General features: G+C 40.1%; 1 protein-coding gene across 16 annotated transcripts; it reads right to left on the bottom strand.

Annotated features, from left to right (window-relative positions):
* Positions 1-848: 848 nt before the first annotated feature.
* Positions 849-21,683, bottom strand: LOC113947218 (arylsulfatase D-like). Of its 16 annotated transcripts, none has more exons than XM_027643599.1 (12): positions 21,568-21,679; positions 18,587-18,656; positions 17,938-17,991; positions 17,461-17,601; positions 16,545-16,666; positions 15,537-15,659; positions 12,954-13,377; positions 11,297-11,433; positions 9,677-9,811; positions 7,292-7,454; positions 6,155-6,276; positions 849-1,658 (listed from the first exon to the last, which is right to left on the bottom strand). In XM_027643599.1, exons 2-12 carry the CDS (start codon positions 18,637-18,639, stop codon positions 1,288-1,290), a joined length of 1,845 nt encoding a protein of 614 aa, XP_027499400.1. In that variant the 5' UTR covers positions 18,640-18,656; positions 21,568-21,679; the 3' UTR covers positions 849-1,287. The 16 variants fall into 16 exon arrangements, with proteins under 16 accessions (XP_027499400.1, XP_027499377.1, XP_027499410.1 ...); XM_027643576.1 differs by having other exon boundaries at positions 21,553-21,666; XM_027643609.1 differs by having other exon boundaries at positions 21,526-21,632.

Here is a 21,683-nt window from a genome sequence, read left to right on the forward strand (position 1 = left end):
CAGCTCTTACCATCCTTTGTTGCTTTTAAAATCTGGGTGACCTTTAGCTGTGTAGTACGAGTGAACATACAGTGTTCAGAAAGGCTTAAATTTTGAATCTGAGTTTCTTGCCTGCAATCTACTTTTTCTGAAGGCAAAAATACAGAAACCTCCACTTAAAAATAGGATTTGACACAAAACCTGGCAAGAGCATGGTTAGGATTACATATTGAGGGATGAATTTATTTAACCTGAGGGCAACAAGAGAGGATTACCTATTTTAATCCCCTCTGTTTCCCTAATGACTGTACAGAGTGCTGACACTTGCTTGGCTTGGAGAAGATGACCTGTACACAGAAGTGATTAGTGTGTGAGGTGAATTTTTTTTTTTTAACACCTCCTACTGAAAACAAAGTGCTTTCTCAAAAAACAAAGCACACTTTGCATGGCCCTCATATGAAATCAGAGTCACTGTCACTCAAGTGGGACATGCAGCTTACAAATTGGTCTCAGATTGTGAAATTTGGGACCTATCTTCTCAAGGGTGATGCTTTTCAATGCTCTTGCAAGTGAGATGACTTAACTACATGGAAAATGCATTTCGGTAAAAATTGTGGTTTAACATTTCAGCATAGCTAGGTACTTGGCTGCTGATCTTGAGATGTTAACTTCAGCCATCTAATTTTTAAAACATACTTGTCAGTTTGGTTTTCCGTGGGAATTCTTACATGATAGAAAAATGAATGTACAGATGAGGCAAAAAATTGCTGTAAATTATTAGGTGTTTATTTCAGAGAGGCAAACCAATTTTGGTATGTTTCCAAATAAAATGTGGGGTTTTTTCATTATTTATTTCTTTTTTTTCATTATCATCATAATTTCATTTTTGTGCAACAGGTTTTTTCATTAAAAGATAAGCCCTGAATAGGGATACCCTTTTGGGCTGAGTACTGTTTTCTTAATAAACATATTTCCTGTACGAACATCTGCAATGAAAAGTTTACTTTCTTATCAGTCATCATTTGCTTGAATTGAAAATCACTAAGAAAAGAAATTTTTTTGGGGGGGTATTTAATCCAGAATTATGCACTTGAGGGATAGATTATACAGGTGACCCCTAATTTTTAAACTACAGGTTTACTGAATTTCTGTGGGTATGGAAAAAGGTTGAAGAAAAAAACCCAATAATATCTCTTTAAGTTATTCCAGTGTAATTTAGCCTATATCTCTAATTTCTCTATGAATGTAAATGTCATGTAAATGTGAAAACTATCAACTTCTTTAAAGAAGCTAACTTTGCTTTTGGTATTAAACTATGCTGTCAGCTTTGTTATTTTCTTCATGACACCAACAGAATGGGAATGTCCCACAGCATGGCTGCAGCCATGGCTTCCATATATTATTGTAAGGGGACAGCTGTTGTGGGACTGGAGTCAGCGTCTTGCGATGCTCTTCCACAGCTTTTCTTATTCTCCTCATCACAGTGTCAAACAAGGGCTCAGTGTCAGCTGACAGAGGATTTGCCTCAGATGGATCTTGTGAGAGATTGAACAGCAGTGGAGGGTCATGATGGGTTACACCGTCACCAAAACATGGGCAAATTCCTCTTCTGAAACAGGCTCCAGAGGCTTCTGGTTGGAATACTGGGGTAGCATAATGAGCTTTCCACACGGTGCCACCTGTCACAGAAGAAGCACATTTGGACATCTTAATGGCATTAGGAATTGGGAGGGGTGGGGGATGTGTTGTGAAAGTTTGGTTCACATTTAAGTTATCTGCTTTGTCATTCCTATGGCAAGCTTATGTCACACATGGGGAAGGGGTCTTGTGGAAGCTGTCAGGATTAAGATGTTCCTTGTGGCTTATAGGAACACCTTGGCTCTGGGTACATGCAGGGCCCTATACAGTATGTGAATGATTAGCCTAATATTTTGAATAAAGAGGGAGTCTGACACTTTCTTGTGTCCCTTTAAAAATCTACAAGCCTCTTGGGGAGGGAGAATGGAGAATGCAGTCCCCAATTTCTGGCTGCAAGTACTTGTAGGTGGTTCTTCTGCTGCCTCTGTATATCTGAGTGAAGAAGTACACCTGGGCAGGAATTCATCACAGTTTATTTCCATGCCCATGTTCCAGCACACTTTTAAATAGGGTGGTAATTGCAGGCCAAGAAAACAGTAAAATCTGGAGTCTAGTTTTTAAGTTAACATGATGAAGGCAGGTAGTTTGCAGCTTTACAGCTTGCACATCATCAGGCTCTTGTACTGGCCACAGGACAAGCACAGGTCTGTAACTTGCAATGAAAAAATGGCAAAGGGCTAGGACTAAATCTGAATGCAGCTCATCAGCACACTTTATTTCCTCCTCCTTTTTCCTCTATTCCTCACCTCACATTTAGAAAACAGTACACAGAATTTGGAGGCAATTCTGTGCCCAGCAAGAAGACAGCAATTAGGTGCTATATCTGAAGAAAGGAGACAAGAAGGGGACATTTAACACTTGGAGCCACTTCTCTAATCCAGTGAGCACAAATAGCTGATAACTGCATTGTCCCTACATGGAATTTTCTTTTTACTTCAATGGAATTAGCTGAACTTTCCTTCCTTTCTTCTCTTAAAGATGTTCTTTAAAGCCTGCAGCTTTATTTTTTGGTCTCTGTCTTGTCATTACTACTAGAACACTATTTTGTTAATAAATAAAATTTTAAAACTTCTGAAAAGGTGAGGGGAAACAAATAACAGATGTTAAGGCTCAGGTAATATTTTAGCTTAAAGGATCTAGTTGCTAGCTGGCTGTGTATGCATTTATTTTCACCCTGTGGTTTCCACATCCTGCTTAAGCTATGCTTCTGCGCTTCTGTGGAGGGATGACATCTCAATGGTTCTGAAATGTTTTGGCATAATAATTCCGTAACATTTCTAAATGTTAGATATCTCCATTTCTGAAATGGTGAGAGAAAGGATGATGAAGGTTGATTGGGCTCACTTTCTGACGGCTTACTAAGGACAGACAGGTACTCCTTAGGTCTGTTTGAGTGTGTGCTTTGCTGCTGGCTGGACGAGCTCCATGTCCTTCAGTTTATCCCTCTCTTGTAACTAAAAGAACATTTGTCTCGTGACAAATATGCAAGCATCCTCTTGGATATCAGGGTTCCCAGAGCATGGTATTTGGGTCTTATGTTTGTCAGTCAGGTAGTACAGATATTTGCTACAAGGAGTTAAATAAGCACTTTCTGGGACAGGCATTTTTTCTGAGTATCTGGCTTAGTTGGAGTGCTGTTGAGATATTGGCAAAATAACCATTTATTAGGTAAATACGAGATGGAGAGGCTTATCTAGCTCTACATAGGAATTTATGTGATCAATGTTCAGAAAAAAACTAACTAGTCATTCTTTTCCATAAATAATTGGGCTGAATTCCTTATACACTGTATGAAAATTTGGAGTACTGAGTGTAGAGTGTCTGATGCTGCTAAATTTTAACATTCACTTTTCACGGCTGCAAATAATTACTGGAAATGCAGAGTAAGAGACAGCCAGGTCCTTGTTAGTTCACCTTAAAGGATACAGAGAGGCTGATTGTAATTAACCTGTGTTGGTGAGCTGAGCAGGCAATTGGGTTACAGAAGGATAAAAGAAAAAAAAAGGTGGTAGAAATCAGTGCTGATAAAAGCAGTGGGAGTTGCACTCATCTCCAAGAGGCAAACGGGGATATGCAATTTTCTACTGACGTAGCTCTGATAGAATCAGAAGATGCATGTGAATTTTAGGGCAACATGTTAATTTAGTATGTCCAAGGGAAAGGAAACCTGCTGCTTCAGTACAAACATCTCTCAACCCCATCTGGTAACAATCAATCAGTTTAATGAGCAGAAAGAAATGTACTGTCACTAATAAGACTTATTGTGCTGGGGTAAAGGAAAGGACTATTTTACTTATAAACAAAGGATTCTTCTGGCTTCAGTGAAGGGCTTAAAGGATGGATCCTGCCTGGGTGACATCAAAATACAATGGCTTCATATCTAGGCTGACCAACAGACAGATGTAAATGGACACTAAATACATAATATTAGTGTGATTTACTTACAGACGAGCTAAAACTCTCTAAATAGTCTGTCAGCCCAGTCAGAAGAAATGGCAGTTGGAACAAAGGATCAAAATTTATATCTTGGTTGAAAGCTGAACCACATATTTGATTAGCTAGTCTTTCATATGCAGAACATTGCATTGTTTTCAGGATCCTTGCCATAAGCAGTTGAGGTTCAATGGGAAAAACTGTAGAAGGGCATGCATAGGAAATCTAGCTGTGCATGTGGCTTCACAGGAACATGAACTGCCACAAAATACATCTTGCATCTGCGTAAGTATGTGTAGCTACTTATGTAAAACTTATATAGCTTAGAAGAACTAGTGATGAAAGCTGGGTGAGGAGAATAGCAGTCCTTCAACTTGAAAAGCAGCTCTTCAAATGCATGGCTTGAGTGGAGTATGTATTTAGCCTTTCAGTAGGGAAATGGGGCATGACTCATCTAGCAGGAGTTTTCTCCAGGAGTCCGGCAGTCAGACACAGCTTTCTCTGCCCAGAAACTTTGTTTCCAGAAAAAAAATGTGTGTTAAAAGGAAACAGAGATCTCTAAGAATGGTGAGTGATTTAGAGACATAGGAGATTTGAGTTTCTGACTGCTGTTCTGCTCTAGGTAATGTGAACAGGTGACTGTGCTTGGGGTTAGATTGTAGAATCATAGGATTGTTTAGGTTAGAAAAGACCCTTAAGATGATCAGGTCCAGCACTGCCAAGTCCAACACTAACCCATGTCCACAAGTGCCACACCTACATGTCTTTTAAATACCTCCAGGGATGGTGACAAAAACACTTCCCTGGGTGACCTGCTGCAATGCTTAACAAACCTTTTCATAAAAAAATTTTTCCTAATATCCAGTATAAACCTCCCCTGGAGCAACCTGAGGCCTTTTGTCCGCCAACATTACGTGGGAGAAGAGACTGACTTGATGAAGCCTGGACCTACTGGTAGTTTTGGTGTGGGGCTGACTTGCCACCAGTCTGTCAGGTGAACTGATCTCTCTAAGAGCTGTGCTCTCATTGTCAGTCTCTTAACATGCTGGTCTGCTGTGTCCTGGGTGCATGGGGACGGAGGTTCAAATCGGCAGCCCTGAGGTTTCTGCCAGGCATGGGGCCACGGCCCCGTCTGTTCAAACCTCCGGCCAGGATCACAGGGTGCGTGCTCCAGGAGGTCATGAGCAGCTACAGAGCTTTGGGAACGAAACCACTGCACCGGTGGGCTGACGGCGCTCCCTCTGCTCTCCCACAGCTGGGGGTGGCCTTTCATACGGGGCACCTGGAGATGCGAAAGCGAAACACGAAGCAGCTGGCCGCGCTGAAGGGCCGGGAGGTTAGGTTTTATTTTATTTTGTTTCGTTTTGCTGTTCAAAACCTCCTCGCTAAAGCGCTCTCCGCCGCCCGGCAGGCCGCGGCTGTGGCGGCCGGCGGTGCCGCGCTGCCCCCTGGCGGCGCTTTGTGTGCCCGGCCCGTGCCCGGCCCGTGCCCGGCACCCCCCGCTGCTCCCCGGAGCCCCCGGGGCCGGGAGGGGAGATAAGATAACCCCTAACCAAAACTGATTGCCCAAAGTGCTAGGTTATGGGCTCGGCTCAACTAATCATAGAACCACAGAAACGTTTGGGTTGGAAGGGACATTAGTGATCGCCTAGTTCCAGTGTTGGGTTCTGGTTGAAAGTTCAGTAAAGCATTACAGCTGCAGTCAGCTTGTCTAATGCCACAGCTGAAAACCATGAAACAAATAAGAGAGGACTAATAAAAAGAAACAAAATACTGCTTAGGATAAAGACCTTGAATGCACAGTTCCTTTTGCTTCAATCCTACACTAAAGTTGATCCCGCATGCTTATGCATCAGAAGTGATACAAACACTGCAACGACATGGGGATTCTTGAAGCTCTGCTTCCCAGGCAGCAAAACCCTTAGTCTCAGGCAAGGCAGGACAGCTAACAATGAGGCCATTCTGCACTTTGCAGAAGAACTGAGAGTTTGAGACAATAAACTTACTCCAGAGATATGTACGTATATTTTTACATGACACTCTCTTGGGAGGCAGAGATCATTACATGGTCTCTGATTTGCTGGAGGGGGATGTTGATACTCACTGTCCTTCTGGTGCCACCGCACTGCGTGCAGAAACACACCGCAGTAGTGAAACATGAACTCGTGCCCGGAGTGTCGAACTGTCCCACGCAGCAGAGGCAGCAAAGTGTGCCCATCGATTACCCTGAGGGAGAGAACCGGAGTCACCAGACTGCTTAAGGATTTCAGTCTGCAGCTGGAGCACGAGCACCACTCACTCTATGTATGCAGCATTAGAATTTCAAGCGTCATCTCTCAACTAAGGTAGTTTTTAGCTAATGAGCCCTGAGATTTTTAATTGTGTGAATGGATGGAGATCAGGAATTAACACTTGCAGTTTTTGCAAATACAGCTAGTTTACACGTCCTGCCTGGGGAGATAAGTCACCACTGCTGTAATTTTCCTGGAAGTAGGTGATAAGCACAGGTTAATTTTTGCTACCTGAAATGGAAGTCACTGAAGTAATTGACAGCTCTGTGAGCTTCAGGCTTTGTAGAAAAAAAAAAAAAAGCCACCTACTGAATTGACTAAGACTTGGTTTATTTACACACCACAGGTACTTTTTTTGCTTTTTGCTGAAATGACTTAGCCACCTACGCTTTCTTGTGTTCTTCAGAGGATGCTAACATAGATGCTACAAGTTGTTTACTATTGAGGAAGCTACTTTGGTACCGGTAGAAAAATATCGGTCATGTGCCATTTGCTCCACCTTCCCTACTTCCCTAGGCTTCCTAGGCTTCCTGTCCTAGTACTGTAACAGGACCAACCACCTTCGTGAAAATCTGTGGATTTTTGATTTAAAAAAAGTAAAATTAAAAAGGGTGGCTTTGGTTGTGGGGTTTGTTTGTTTGTTTGTTTGTTCTGTTTTGTTTTTTGTTTTTTTTTTTTTTTACAGTCATCCTAGTGTCCCAAATCAACCAAATTGCCTTTTGGTGATTAGAGGACTGAGATAGCTAAAAGATAAAAGATACTGTTTTTTCCTTTGCCTTTTCCATACAAGCAGACAAGACGGGGAAGGCTATGCAGAACGTAAGTTAGAGAATTGCCTGGTTTAGAAACAATCAGAATTTAACCTGTGGCTGTCAGGATGCATGACTTAGTCAGTTTCTATCTAAATCAAGAAAGAGAAGCAAATATGGTTTATGAAGCCACCTCTGTACCTGTCCTGAGGCACTGCCCCTCCAGCTAAATGAACCACTGTGGGAAAAATGTCCATAAGGCTTGTAGGTTCATCAATAACTGTCCCTGCAGGCAACACTCCCGACCACTTAAATATTCCTGGAACACGGATTCCTCCTTCCCATCCTCCCATTCCTTTTCCACCTGTTAAAGAAGAGGAGAAAAGTGTAAAAAAAAGATAAAAGAATAAGAGATACTACATGTTCATTGTGCATGTATAATAAAAAGTTTTAAAATTTTTAGAATATTCACGTAACTTTAATGAGAACACACTAAATCCTCTAGAACAGTAGTAACTACATTGGAAATTCTCTTCTTCAAAAATAAGTCTTATTAACATCTTTATTTTACACTGCTTTCTTGGGTGCACATATAATAACCCACTACTAAGCAGCCTTTTTGGCAGAAGAGGAACAGTTCCACCCTCTGATGCCTGAGAAGTCATTCTGACTGAGAGCTTAAGTCGAAGGTCATTTCAATTTAAGTACCTGAGAACACTCTCCCTAAAAACATGCCCAAGAAAAAAATCTGTTAATAAAAATCAGTTAATAAAATGAATGAATTAATGAATTAATTAAATAATTAAGAGCAAAATCTGACTTGTCAATGGAATAGGCGTTGCAGCCCCACTTGATGCCTGAGGAAGGGAAATTAGACAGGGCAAGCTTGATTGTCAGCTCACAATCAAGGACAGCAGGAACATTACAAAATTAATTGCAGTTCTGGAGGGCAGCAAGGGGAATTAGGATAATATTTGATTGCCCTCCAGGAGAATACAGTCCCAGGGAGGCTCTGAGGTGCTCCCAAATGGAAGAGGGTAGAACCCATGCATTAAATAGGGGAGTGCTCTGAATATGCTGGAGTGACAAAGACTTTCCACCTGCATTTCTGTTGAAATTGTCTTGAGGTAATACAAAGAGTTTTTCTTAACTTGGTTTCTCTTGCATTCCTCTAGTCTTCCAAATTCTTTCCTCTGTGCAGTCTCTATTACAAGTCAAAAAATTCATTGAATAGTGTTTCAAAGTGAGAACCATTAACTAATTACAGATATAAGTTACAGATGTCAAGGATGGGAATATTAATGAAACAATGTGGTTCAAAGTCAGAACTCCAAGTGAAGGATCCAGTTAGAAAACAAAAATTGCAAAAGGATTGAGCTCAGGTACCTATATGACCTTTTCTCTGTTATTCCTTCTATCAAAGGCAGAAATGACAAACTGTAGCTGGAAAGTGTTGAGGGAAAACTGGCGAACAAAGCTTGAAGGCAGCTGATTAGCTCAGCTAATAAATCAGCAGCTGAATGGTAGCTTACATTAGCCCCAGGCTTTGCTAAGTAATACCGTACCTTGCTACAAAGGAGGTGTGCTAATAGTTACAACTGAGAGGCAAGGTTCCCAGAGCTTGGATTTAAAGGCTGACAAGGTGTCATGATGGATAACAAACAGGGCAAGTCCAACTGCTTCTGCAATAATCTTTGTGCTATGTAAAATAGTGGTATCTCATGCTTTGTCGATCAGCAGAAGCTCTTGTCATTATTTCAGTGTGTGGCTTATTTGTCTTCTTGTTTTCAATATGCTGTTTCAAATAGCAGCAGTGAGTTTTACAGATATTTATTAATTAAACTGTATTTTTTAATCTTGCTATCTAGTTTCAATGGGATGTCCCCTGTTCTGCCATGTGTGGACATAAATGGGAATGCTTTTCTGTTATTGATATCTAAACTGATATTATATCTTCTTTTGCCTTCTCTCTAAGCAGGCATGATTTCATCACTGTCCTCTCATACTGAAATCTCTAATGACATTTACCTTTCCTTTCTGGCCTCTCCTGTTACTAATATACTTGTGTTCAGCTGGTAGAAGTGAATTCATTAGAGATTAGATACTAAACTATTCAAATGTGTCTGTTGGCCTTTTTGCAACTGTTACTGGTATGGAGACTTCATATCAAGAAATAAAGGTTCATTTTGCATTTAGGACTGTTCCTAAATGGATCCCAGCTGTATCAAACATTGCTTGTGTGGCCCATCAAGTAACTTACTACTAGACAGTGTGCATTGTCATGCTGAGCAAGGTCAAGGTGCACACAACTCTTCTTCCATAGGGAAATAAGTGAGGGGTACAGTTTTCAGACTTCATTATACAGTAAGTACCAATCTGTGCAAGCTGTCACAGTAGCTTTTCAAGGCTTAACAGTCTGGAGGGGGCACATCCAAGAGATACCATAGATCTTCATTTCAGATCTATAATCCAAGATCGTAATACCAGCATATAGTTTATTAAATTTAGTCTGTCTGAATGTATTTTAATCTATCATTTTCTTTTTAAGAGGAAATCTTACGCATGTACACACTACCAAAATTTTACCTTTATAGATCCCATTCCATCCACCCAACTGAGAATTTCTTCTGTGAGCCTCTAAGGATCCTCCGTGATCAGATGCAAAATAAATCAATGTGGTATTCTTCAAGCTTTCTTTGTCAATAACATTCAGAATCCTTCCTATAAACAAAGCATAGCATCATAATTACATCAGGAGATGCACTCAGGTTTTCTAGGTCTTGACTCAAAATTCAGTGAAGATTGAGTCTTTCCATTTACCTGAATGAGTTCTGTTATTATCTACCACATTCAATGCAAAGAGACCTCAACAAATAAGAGAGATGGGCAATCACCAATAGTGTGAAGTTTAACAGTGGAAAGTGCCAGATTCTGCACCTGGGATGGGGTAACCCTGGTTGTGTGTATAGACTAGGGAATGAGAAGCTGGAGCAAAGTGCTGTAGAAAGAGACCTGGGGGTCCTGGTCAGTCACAAGGTGAATGAGAGTCAGCAGTGCCCTGGCAGCCAGGAGGGCCAACCATGTCCTGGGGGGCATCAGGCAAAGCATCACCAGCCAGTCGAGGGAGGGGATTGTCCTGCTCTGCTCTGCACTGGTGCAGCCTCACCTTGAATATTGTGTGCAGCTTGGGCACCACAATATAAGAAAGATATTAAATTATTAGAGAGTGTCCAAAGAAGGGCAGTGAAGATAATGAAGCCGTGTGAAGAGCAGCTGAGGTCACTTGGTCTGTTCAGCCTGGAGGAGACTGAGGGGAGACTCATTGCGGTCTTCAACCTTCTTACAAGGGGAAGGCGGAGGGACAAGTACCAATCTGTTCACTCTTGTGACCAGTGATAGAACTCGAGGAAACGGCACGAAGCAGAGTCAGGGAAGGTTTAGGTTAGACATCAGGAAAACGTTTTTCAACCAGAGGGTGGTTGGGTGCTGGAACTCCCCAAGGCAGTGGTCACAGCACCAAGCCTGTCTGAGTTCAAAAACTATTTGGACAATGCTCTCAGGCATGCAGTGTGATTCTTGGGGTGTCCTATGCAGGGCCAGGAGTTGAAATCGGTCATCGAATATTCTATAATTCTATGAAATAATAATAGCCCAACAAAAAGCAGACGAATGCTTATAAAATTTGTTTGTAGTGTCTATAAAAACAGGAAAATAAAAATTACCACCAACTGGAAAATAATTTAAATGATTGACCCTTTTATTCAAACTACTCAGAATACTCAGTCAACTTTATTCTGTAAATTCTGTGAGTCAAGGAATATGCTGAGTAGGTAGCCTCAAACATCTTGAAAAGCTTAAATAATAGTACTGCCTTGATTAGTAGCCATAGTAAACTGCCGTTCTCACCAGGAACTGAACAGGGACTCTGAGACCAGGCTACATACTATCAACCAAAATCATCTCCTGATAGCAGTGATAAAAAACTTGTGGACTGTAATTCAAACCTAATTTAATAAGGAATGGTTTTGTACTTATAGCATTAAGAAAGAAAAAAAGAAGTGTGGTTATGGTATGGCAATCTTTGAAACCAACTGTGTATCCGAGTCATGATTTTTACATATGGAAAAAGGGAGTCTGGTGATCACTCCTTTAAGTTCTTTTCCACATTCAAATAAATGAAGAATTTTCATCAAGACCAACACTTACCCACCATCCAATCCATCTCCTCTACATTATCTCCATATAGGCCATGCCTGCTTCTTCCTTGAAACTTCTCTGTGGTAGTGAGAGGGGTGTGAACATGTAAAAGGGAAATGAAGAGAAGAAATGGTCTATGCTTGTTTCTGAAATAAAAGAAAACAAGGGTCATTTCTCTTCAAACTGTCACTCAAAGCAAAATATAACAGTGGTATTGTAGTTACTATTATTGTGATCTAAACAATTTTTTTTTATTTTGACATCTTTTCGCTTTTGAGGTTTTGGGAGACAGAGGGGTTTAACACACTCTCAAAGATGTTTGTTTTGTATTAAGATCAAAACAGTAATGAGCCCTTTTTTTTTCATGTTCCAAATTAGACATGCTAGAACATTAAATAAGTGACTAGGAAAAGTTGTAGCCGAAAGACTGACACAATCTCAGAGGCAAGGAGAATAGGACTTGCTTGCCTAAACTTAAACATGGATGTATGTCACTGAACATTTGAAGCATCCTCATGGAAGAGGCAGATATGACACTGTACCCATAGTGAAACCATGATCCCTTAAACATCAGGCCAGGTAGGATATCCTAGGAACCTAAGATTACCTACACTCAAAGTTTTACAGAAGGGATATATTTTACCTCCAATTTCCTTGAGAAAACAAACACACAACCCCAAAACCCTGACAGAAAGAGTATAGTCTCTTTCAAGGATGTTCCCAGACTTAACACATGGATAATTTAAGGACTTAGTGGTTCGTTCAATTCCAATTGAGGTTACTGATAGAAATGAAGGACTCTTGTTGGAAAAAAACCCCAAACATGAAACTAAACAAAACTCCCTATCACTCCTCTGCTTGTAAAATATTAACTTCATACGACACTTCGTATAACAGTCCATTTACCAGTCTAAGACCATTTTTCTGTTCCTACTGACAGAAGGCACAGTCCTTGGCCAGGACCCCTTTGTCTCAGCTGAACAAAACATAAACACCAGAAGAATCATCTTCCTTTTCCCAAGGAACTGACCAGCAATGTTGTCAAGGTTTAAGAATGGTGCTTTCCAGTTTAGTGCTCCCACTGAGACTCTCCAAACCACACTACTGCTTGCCTGCTTTTCCCCCTTTCTCTCCTCCCTGCAGCAGGCTGGAGAGGAGAATTGGAGGCACAAAAGGTAAAGGTCACAGGCTGAGATAAGAACAGTTTACGGGGAAACAGCAATGAGATAACAAAATGAACAGTAACAGCAACAATATTAGTAACAAAAGTGTAGAAGAGAGACAAACGAGTGATTCACATGCAAAATGCTCTGAACTGGAGTTACCCGACCGCTCCCTCTGCCATGCTTACTTGACCGGGAGAGACACCTTCTCCCTACCCTGGCAATGATGTGAGGTGGTATAGAATAAACTCCCTATCCTTTTGCAGCCCCCTCCTGGGTGCTGCAAAAATTAACCCTCTCCTGACCAGAACCAGGACAGATGTATAAGACAAAAGACAGCAGCTGGATGCTGACAGGTAGGAAAATGCCAGAAATTAACAAATTACTGGCCAGCATTAGGATGGAGAGTTCAGCATGCCAGCTACCTAACCTAGTGTTATATGACACAATAATGACATTATTATTAAAACCCCTTAAAATCTGATACAATTTTTGTTGATTACCTTTTGATGAATGTAACTGCCTCTTTCAGCATATTAGAAGCAGTTCTGTTTAGGTTCATAGGTTGTTCAGTGATATCATGGTTTCTCATCAGGATACAGTTCCAGTACTTGGTGAAACCATAGCTGGAGAACCAGGAGAGGAAGTAAAGGAGACCACAGATGGCCAGACAGATGATTATTTTCCATTTTACTGGGAAAAAATTGGCAAGTTTTCCAATCACAAGAGTAAATACTGCAAGGGTGATCATCTGTGTGTAAAGCCAATACGTATCTTGCAAAGACTTGGCCAGTTCAGGGTCGTCTGTGCCTTGACACTCATTCAAAAGGGTAAAAGGCATGCCATAAAAATAGTCAAAACCATGATTTAAAGGATGGTGGCAGTGATCATGGTGGGTTTTGCAGTTCACACCCATATGCCACTTCCCTGAAAATATAAAATAAAGATCTTAAATCCAACATCATGACTCCTGGATGTGCCTGCCTGTATTTCTAAGAGGTTGGCTGTACCCCTCAGTTAAGGTGCAGGTGAGGGAGGAGCTGGTGTAGAATGGGGATAGATTCAAGGAGCGACAATGCATTGGCACTTTATTTGTCTAGAACAGCTGCTTCTCCTCGCCTATCAGTTTAAATTCCATGTAGGGCAATGGTCCAGCTTAGACACATCCTTGAATAAGAACAAATAAGGTTGCAATAGTTGGTGCTTCTTATTTTTCACATGATGGAGTAGCCATGCATTAACAGGTAACCTGGTGGGGAGAAACTGAAGACATCCTTGTGTCAAAAGAAACAGCTAAGTGCAAAAATGTGAAATATTTTACATGCGATTTCTATCTGACCTTCATAATCTTGGAACAAATTTCAGGAAGATGTATGTATTGGCTCTGTGTGGCCATACTCATCCTAAAATGAGTAGCAGAAATAGGCCATTCCAATTATCCAGTACAATTGGATATATCAGAATATGTAATACAGTGATAATGAACCTTAATTAAGTCATATTACAGAGCAGTGTAATTATCCTGACATTGAAGGACAGACAGTCTATAACCATGGGCTTAGGAGCTATTACCTAGACAAATAACTTCTGAGAACTGCTGACAAGTCCTGAACTTGTGTACGTGAATGTAGTTTACAGTATAAGCTACATCAGACTGCAGTGAGCAGGGTGTGAAGTCAGTACATCACTGAGACTTGCTTCAATTTAGGAACTAAATGACACCTCAGTGTGCAGAGCTGAGCAGAGGTGTGAAAAGCACAGTAATTACAACTAAGCACAACACACCTTTGACTACATCAAATGGAGTTTAAAAAGGAGAGATGCTTGAAACACACAGCCTTTAATCACTCTTCAGTCAAAATTAGAAAAGAGTTAACAGGATTTTCTTTTTTCAGACATGTATTTTGAGCCAAGGCCCACTGAAGTAAATGGGATTCTTTGAGCTTTTTTTGTAAGGGTTTCCTTTTGCAGAAATAAAGGGACTTTTAGCATCCTAACTGTGATAATAAGCAGGATGCTTAAATAACAGAAAATCTTACCACCAGGTATAACAGAATGGGTAAGGTTGAAAGTCTGGTCCAACCTCCCTGCTCAAGGAGGGTTGTCCTGGCACATTGCGCAGGATTATGTCCAGACAGTTCTAAAATATCTCCAGTGAGGGTGGGTCCACAGCCTCTCTGGGAAATCTGTTCCAGTGCACAGTCACCCTCACAGTAAAGAAGTTCTTCTTATTTTCAAGTGGAACTTCCTGTGCACCTGTTTCTGCCCACTGCCTCTTGTCTTACTGCTTGGCACCACTGAGTGGAGCCTGGATTCTTCCTCTTGACACCATCCCTTCAGTTACTTCTACATATTGATGAGGTCCTCTCTCAGTTGTCTCTTCTCAGGGCTGAACAGGCTCAGCTACCTCAGCCTTTCCTCATATGACAAATGCTTCAGTCCCCTAATTATTTTCATTACTGATGAATAAGTCAAACAATACTGGGCCCAGTATTGACCCTTGGGGACACCAGTAGTGACAGGCCTCTAACTACACCCTGTGACACTGATTACAACCCTCCAGGATCTACTGTTCAGCCAGTTCTCAATCCATCTCACTGTCCACTCATCCAGTCCATGCTGAGTTTGCCTATGAGGATGTTGTGAGAGATAGTGTCAAAAACCTTGCTGAAATCAATATAATTAAGACCACTGTGCTGAAGTTGATACAATTAAGACTACTGGTGTCTCAGTACCAACCAGCAGACAATACTTTTCTGCTCTAATAGATCAGTAAAAATCTCTGTTGTTTTATCCTAAAGCAATCTGGACTGGGCAAACAAGATTCTTTCCTTTGAATTTACTTCCATTTGCAGTGTGTATTTATATATTCCATATATTCTCATTTTGGATCTATCAGATATGCTTTACTGACATTGGGACTTGTGGATAGCATTCTAAAAACCCTGTTGATTTTGAAAGTTGTGCATACAAGAAAATCTAGTTTAACTGATCCTAGGCATTTTGCAAAAAATAAATGTAGGTACAGAATCAGCCTAATTTGAATAATAAGCAATGAAAAGGTGACAAGTTGCTCTGTCTCATACCTATAAGTGCTGTAGAATAACCTTGCTGCTGCAGTATTCTGGCAAAAGTAGTTTCATTTGGTGGAAGCCCCCCTGAACACCCGTTCCAAAAGAGGACCTGCCGTTGAGTGCTGGAGGCCATGCCTACAGAGGAATAATAGTCTTTAAAGTAAAACAAGCCAGATTTCAGATTTTCAGTCTGCTCATAATGTGCTTTCTAATAAATGGGAGTCAGTTGTCTAAGCCTAGTGCCTTTTTATAAGCCACTTAGTATGACGTGGGATATTCTGATTGGCCTCCAGAATTATGTCTCTTCCAAGTCCCTTGTCATTATATGGTACTCCAATGCAGATGACTCAGCTATGCTGGGGTGTCTACAAGTGGCAGGAAGACAGCTATGTTTGGACATTAGGTAACGTCTTACAATCAAAGTTCTATCAAAATATAATGTTAAAAAAAAAGAAAATAAGTTTTCATAGAACAAAAGGTTTACAGAGTCAGGGGGACACACTTCTGAAATGCACACTTCATGATTACTTTTCTCCTTAAGCAAATCAGAATCACATCAGAGGTGCTGCACTGATTACTATTGCCATATGCGGTGGCTGAAGTTTTCTGTCATGAATTTACATCGCTGAAGTAAATTGGTTTTAAAACATAATAACTGAAAACTATTCCACAGTCTGACACATTTCACTGTGAAAAGATTTGCCAGGATATTAAAAATATTACGTTTAATATAATCTTAATACCACTAAACAGGCAGCATTTGCATAATTTTCTTCATCATTTTTCTGTCTCTAGGTGCTTTGTGCTGTTTAGATTTTCATCCATTTAGCCACATCAAATGTGCTTTATGTGGGCATTTTCCCATAGAAATCAATCATTACTCATCTCTATTTTTTCCCATCTCACTGATTCCATCCAAATCCCAAGATTACCTAGTCTTTAAAATTGTTTCTTTAAGGGGATTTTTAATAACAACACTGACTAGACTAACTGCATCAAACCATTAGAGAGCGGCCCAACCTGATCTGATGGGGTATCTGCCAGTCAGGAAAGCGGCTCTGCTTGGAGTACAGACAGCAGCTGCAGCAATGTGCTGATTAAGTCTCACTCCTTCCTTTGCCAAGCCATCAATGTTAGGAGTCCTAAAGAGAAAAATGCCATCTCTGATAAAAACATATTACACAGAAGTTCATGGTATCCCACTCCTCTTAGTTTTGTGGAGAACATCACCATCAAATTTACAAAAATCTGTTTACCTACAACTCAACTAGAAAAGCTCTATGTTATATATATTTTTGAGACACCTTGACTCCTTAGAAATTAATTTTCCATGGATACGTATGTTTTTATTAATAACTAAAAAAAAGGGGGAAGGGGAGGAAGAGAAGGTGTTTCAGGTCTGTCTCATATCAAAATCTCATGCAGCATAGGAAAAAGAGTCTGTTAATAGATACAGTAAAACACAATATCCAAGACTATAACAGGCTAGAGCAAAGATAGGATATCTCTACAATCATTCTCTCAATCAGTCTACATACAGATTGATAACTGCACTAGGGATAAATATATCACATAGTCTAAGCTTTCTAAATGCCTAAAATGCCTAGTCTAAGCTGTCCAAAAATGCCTACCGAAGTTGTTAACTGACATTAAATTCTAATATCAGTTCTTCATCTCCCTGGAGTTGTGGAAATTTGTACATTATACACATGCCTGACAAGTACACTGCACAGGCATAATTGCAAAGTTCTAAGTCCAAGAAAGTTTCTCAAGCATGCCTGTATAATTTTGACTAGAGTAGGAATTACTGTAGAGCAACTATTTTGTACGTAGGTTGAAAAGAAGTGTATCTAATCAGTTAGTACTGAATTTTCTAATACTGTCACCAGTGCTTTTTTTACTTAACTTCACGAGGAAGGGATAATTTATTTCATACCTTATTGTATCATTGCCGTAGCAACCCACATCTCCAATACCAAGATCATCAGCCAGTATCAGCAAGAAATTAGGTTTTGAAGGACTTGATACACAGGTTCTTGGAAACAAGCATAAAACTAGCCAAATGTTTAAATAGCTCCTAAAAGTAAAAGTAAAGAGGTAATATTACAAAATATTACAAAAAACAACTTTAAGCTTTACAACGGACTTTAAACTATTATTCTTAAAGTTTTATGGGGACTCAGTATAGTCAAACAGCAACCAAATACTACCAGTAGATGGAGCTCCTGAATATTTAAAAAAGTCCTTGAGCTTTCTATTATCAGTAATTTTTTAAATTATTATGATTTTTATATTATTGATTTATTTATTATTGCTATTTATTCGCACAGGAATTTTGTGTCTGCATTTCTTTATCGACATATGCACTGATCTCAGCGGATGTTCCCAGTAGATTGAGTGGTTGGATACTTGCAAGTGTCCTGAGGGACTCCTTGCATAGGGGTGTGGGATGGTCCCGTTAAGGCTCCTGGAATGAGTGGGACAGGAGCATGAAGGTAACTGGTGTGAAGTCACGCTGGTCATTATGGCAATGGCTTGACTATTGCATCTACTGCACCCATTCCTACATACAGTGTTTGAAAAGTGCTCCTTAAGCCATGGGACCATCTGCAAAATCAAGGTGCAGCAACAAGCTTAAACTTGATTATCTTCCTAAGATATATCCCTAAGAATATCTCCGTACATGTTTTAGTTGCTCAAGGTGTTTGCAGTCAGAAGCTTACAGATACTCACCTGAAATAAGATACACATGCTAGAACATATCTTCTGAGTTCATTAATAGATACTACAATGTGTTAAATGCGTAGTAAGTACTAGTACTAATACATAGTAAGTACAGTAAGTCCTATACTACATATTATACATACTCCTAAACCTCTGTGTCTTATAAAAGTAGGGTAAAAGGTCTTGAAATACCAATAAATCCAAACCTGTATTAGCTACTCAATGAGATCCTCAATGAGTTGTGGCAGGGGTGGCAGGGAGAAAGTAGAGATTTGTTTACATTTTCTTAAGAACAGCACCTAAAATCAAGAAAGGCCCTCAGTGAATGTTTTTCTTACCATTGTTTTCCCTGATAAACTTCATAGTTTTCCCTTGTATGAAACAGGTCCATAATTGGTCATATGAATTCTGGTGAAAAAGCAAAACAAAATCAGAGGCCAGCAGTTCCAGTGATCTTGCACGCAGTTCCTCAAGATCTGGCCTGTTTCCAACTGCTGATAACTCCAGGAGGACTTGTGGAAATTTGAAAAGAAGGCTAAATGTTAATGGCTTTAAAAAAGTGCCAAAGGTGCCTGTTATGTAATACACACAGAGAAATGTTGGTGTTCACTGAAAGGAAGGTTTTCACCATTTTACAAATGAGGTAGTGGTAAGTAAAACTAGTATCTCACTTTTTACTTAACCTCAGATCAACTTTAAGGAAAATAATCTAACCTTTACTGTGAGATTAGAAAATACAAAAAATACATCAAATAAAAGCCATCCTGGCAACTTAATATTTGCAGTGTAATTCTTAGGGAAGAGGTTGTAATGTTTTCATGTTTAGATGCCATGTAGTACATTCAAAGAGGTGTTTATCTCTGAATGTTACTAAAAACTATCTGTAAACATAAATATCTTTATTTCCTTAAAGAACTCCAAAGCTTAATGCCATTTATAAATTTAATTTGCTGGGTTTTCTACCTGCCAACTCCATGAACCCAACCTTTAAAAATCTAGAAATAATCATTCAGTTTCTAAATATTTATTTTTGTCTCACAAGGCAAACTTTATGAGTGGAAGTGATTTTCTATGCTTGCTGAAAGAGAGAGCACACTCTTTTTCTCTTTGGAAAAAGAATGGCTTGGGAAATGTGCTCCTTTTCCTTGTGAATGGCCTAAAGGATCTTCAGAAAACATCGCACTGGAATTGTGCAAACAGTCACGCAGAAGTACATGGTAAACTGGTTCCACTGAGGACTGGCACATGCTCACCTTCGTGGTGTACGTTGTGCTAAATTAGATATGCTATTCATTCCCTCATTGTGAAAAGGGATAGAAAAATCTGAAATATCCTATCCATGCAAAACCCCTGCTTTTCAACCCTTCTTCTTTCCGTTTCAAAACAGAACAAGAACAAAGGTGTCGTCAGCTGTATTAAGGAACAGATTGAAAGTGATTATAATATTTACTTTCTATAACAACTCAAAACCCATTTGTAAACAAACAGTCACTTCTAAACACAGAGAACTGAAAAGTTTCATCTGGACTAATGAAAGACTTGTGGGGTTTTTTTCCTCCAAAAATCAGCAGGAAAATATAGTATTTTCTGAGAATGTTTTTTCTGCCCTTTTAGTATATAACAGTGTTCTTGAATGTCTAAGGAATACTAAACTGGCCAGACCAGAGTATAGTCCTCCCTGTACATTTCAAAGGATGAACCATAAAATTAAAAAATTGCAGATATTGTTATTTTGACCAGGAAAACAGTATTAAAAGAGTCAGAACCTGGGGTCCATTGATGATCTGTCCAAGTAACATCTGGATGCTTGTTTAGCTATGGTTGAGACAATATGGAAAATAAAAAACCAAAACCAAAACCAATACCACCACCAAAAAACACAAAAACCCAAAAAACCCCTCAAAAAACCCCAAAGAAAATCACAAACCCACCAAGAGAAAAAACCCCAAGCAAACAACAAAAAAACCCCAACAACAATAAAACAAACAAACACAGAAACAAACAGAAAAAAGTCAAGAAAAACCCAACAAACTTGATTACTGTCAGTTATAGAATTTTCTGTAGGGTTGATGTTTCCCTTTGCTGTTGGCAAGATCTTGAAAGACACTACTGACAGTTCATCCTCCCTGCCCAGTGGCTGAGTCAGAGATTAATGGGGAAGCAGCAAGACCTCTCTGACCCAATGCAGTGACTGTTTGAAGCAAGACTGTACTTGCTGTACATCTGTGGATGCAGATGCCTGAAGCCCAATATTGTGCTTTGAAAAGCAAAGGACTAATTACCAGAATCTCAAATCTTTTTGAGATGGCAGCCTAGTGGTGTTTCATTATCACAGCCTGACAGCAGTTGCCCTGAAACCCTGATGAACTGTGGTCCCACAGGACAGAGCTGGGGTGATGATCAGGTAACTGCATGACAGCATTAACCTGTGAGAATAAAGAACGAATGATGGCTCTGGTCATCATCTATAACGGTGATATCTTTAAGGTGCTTTAACAATTGTGGCTGAGCTCTGCCTTTCCAGCAACTGTTAGACAGCATTGCATTTAAAGAGCTTGTGGTACATGATTAAGCTAAAACTATTGCAATGAAAATGTTCTCAGTCTATAGCGAGCAGTGGAGGATCATCATACCCCTTGTGAGCTGTAGTGCAGCAAAAGAACCAGACAGATCTGAACATTTAAGAAATCCCTTGAGTTCCCAGGGAGTTGATGAGGTTTCAAAGCTGCTACAATAGCTCTGCTGCTGTACACATTCTCCCCCAGGTTCTTGCACCATAGCCAGCTGGTCACAGCATGCATGTCAGTATGTAGACAGAGACTTTGGACAGCCCCTCAGGAAAACTGTGAACTTTGAACCAGGGAGGTGCACTGGTGGTATTAAAAAGATACTTCGATCTAATACCATTGGCTGTGGCACCATCTGATTTACTGCAAGCCATTTTAGGAGCATTGCTCTTACTGAAGGAGTAGAAGAAGTACCACACATTAAACAACCCCTACAATTTAAATATGTGTATTCACATTTCTCTGTTAGGTTCTGATTCCTTCTGAAAATAGAGCTCTTACTGACAGTGCTAATAAGTGATGAAGCAGGTACTGGGCTCTAGTTTCCTTAGCTGTTAAATGAAAAAGCAACTTGATTCATAAATCTAACAGCAGCCGCTAGAAATCAGAAATTTCTTAGAGAAATCCAAGAACGTGTCAGATAGTAATTCCCTCTGTAAGCCAGTAAGCCACGATAAATGATCATCAGGACTAATAAAAAAGGCCAACACCTTTTTACATGTGGAAAACAGACAAACCCTTGTCTCAGTTACTCTTTTTGTTCTGAAATCCCTCTTGCTCCTTGGTGTGCCGAGCAGTCCCGATCCTCTAAGAAGTGAAAGGGCAAAAGTGGGCTGGGACTTGCTCCTTTTCCTCTTGCTCTCCCTTC

The sequence above is a fragment of the Corapipo altera genome, unplaced genomic scaffold (assembly GCF_003945725.1).
Source record: "Corapipo altera isolate COAL_440 unplaced genomic scaffold, ASM394572v1 0, whole genome shotgun sequence".
NCBI classification, from domain to species: domain Eukaryota; kingdom Metazoa; phylum Chordata; class Aves; order Passeriformes; family Pipridae; genus Corapipo; species Corapipo altera.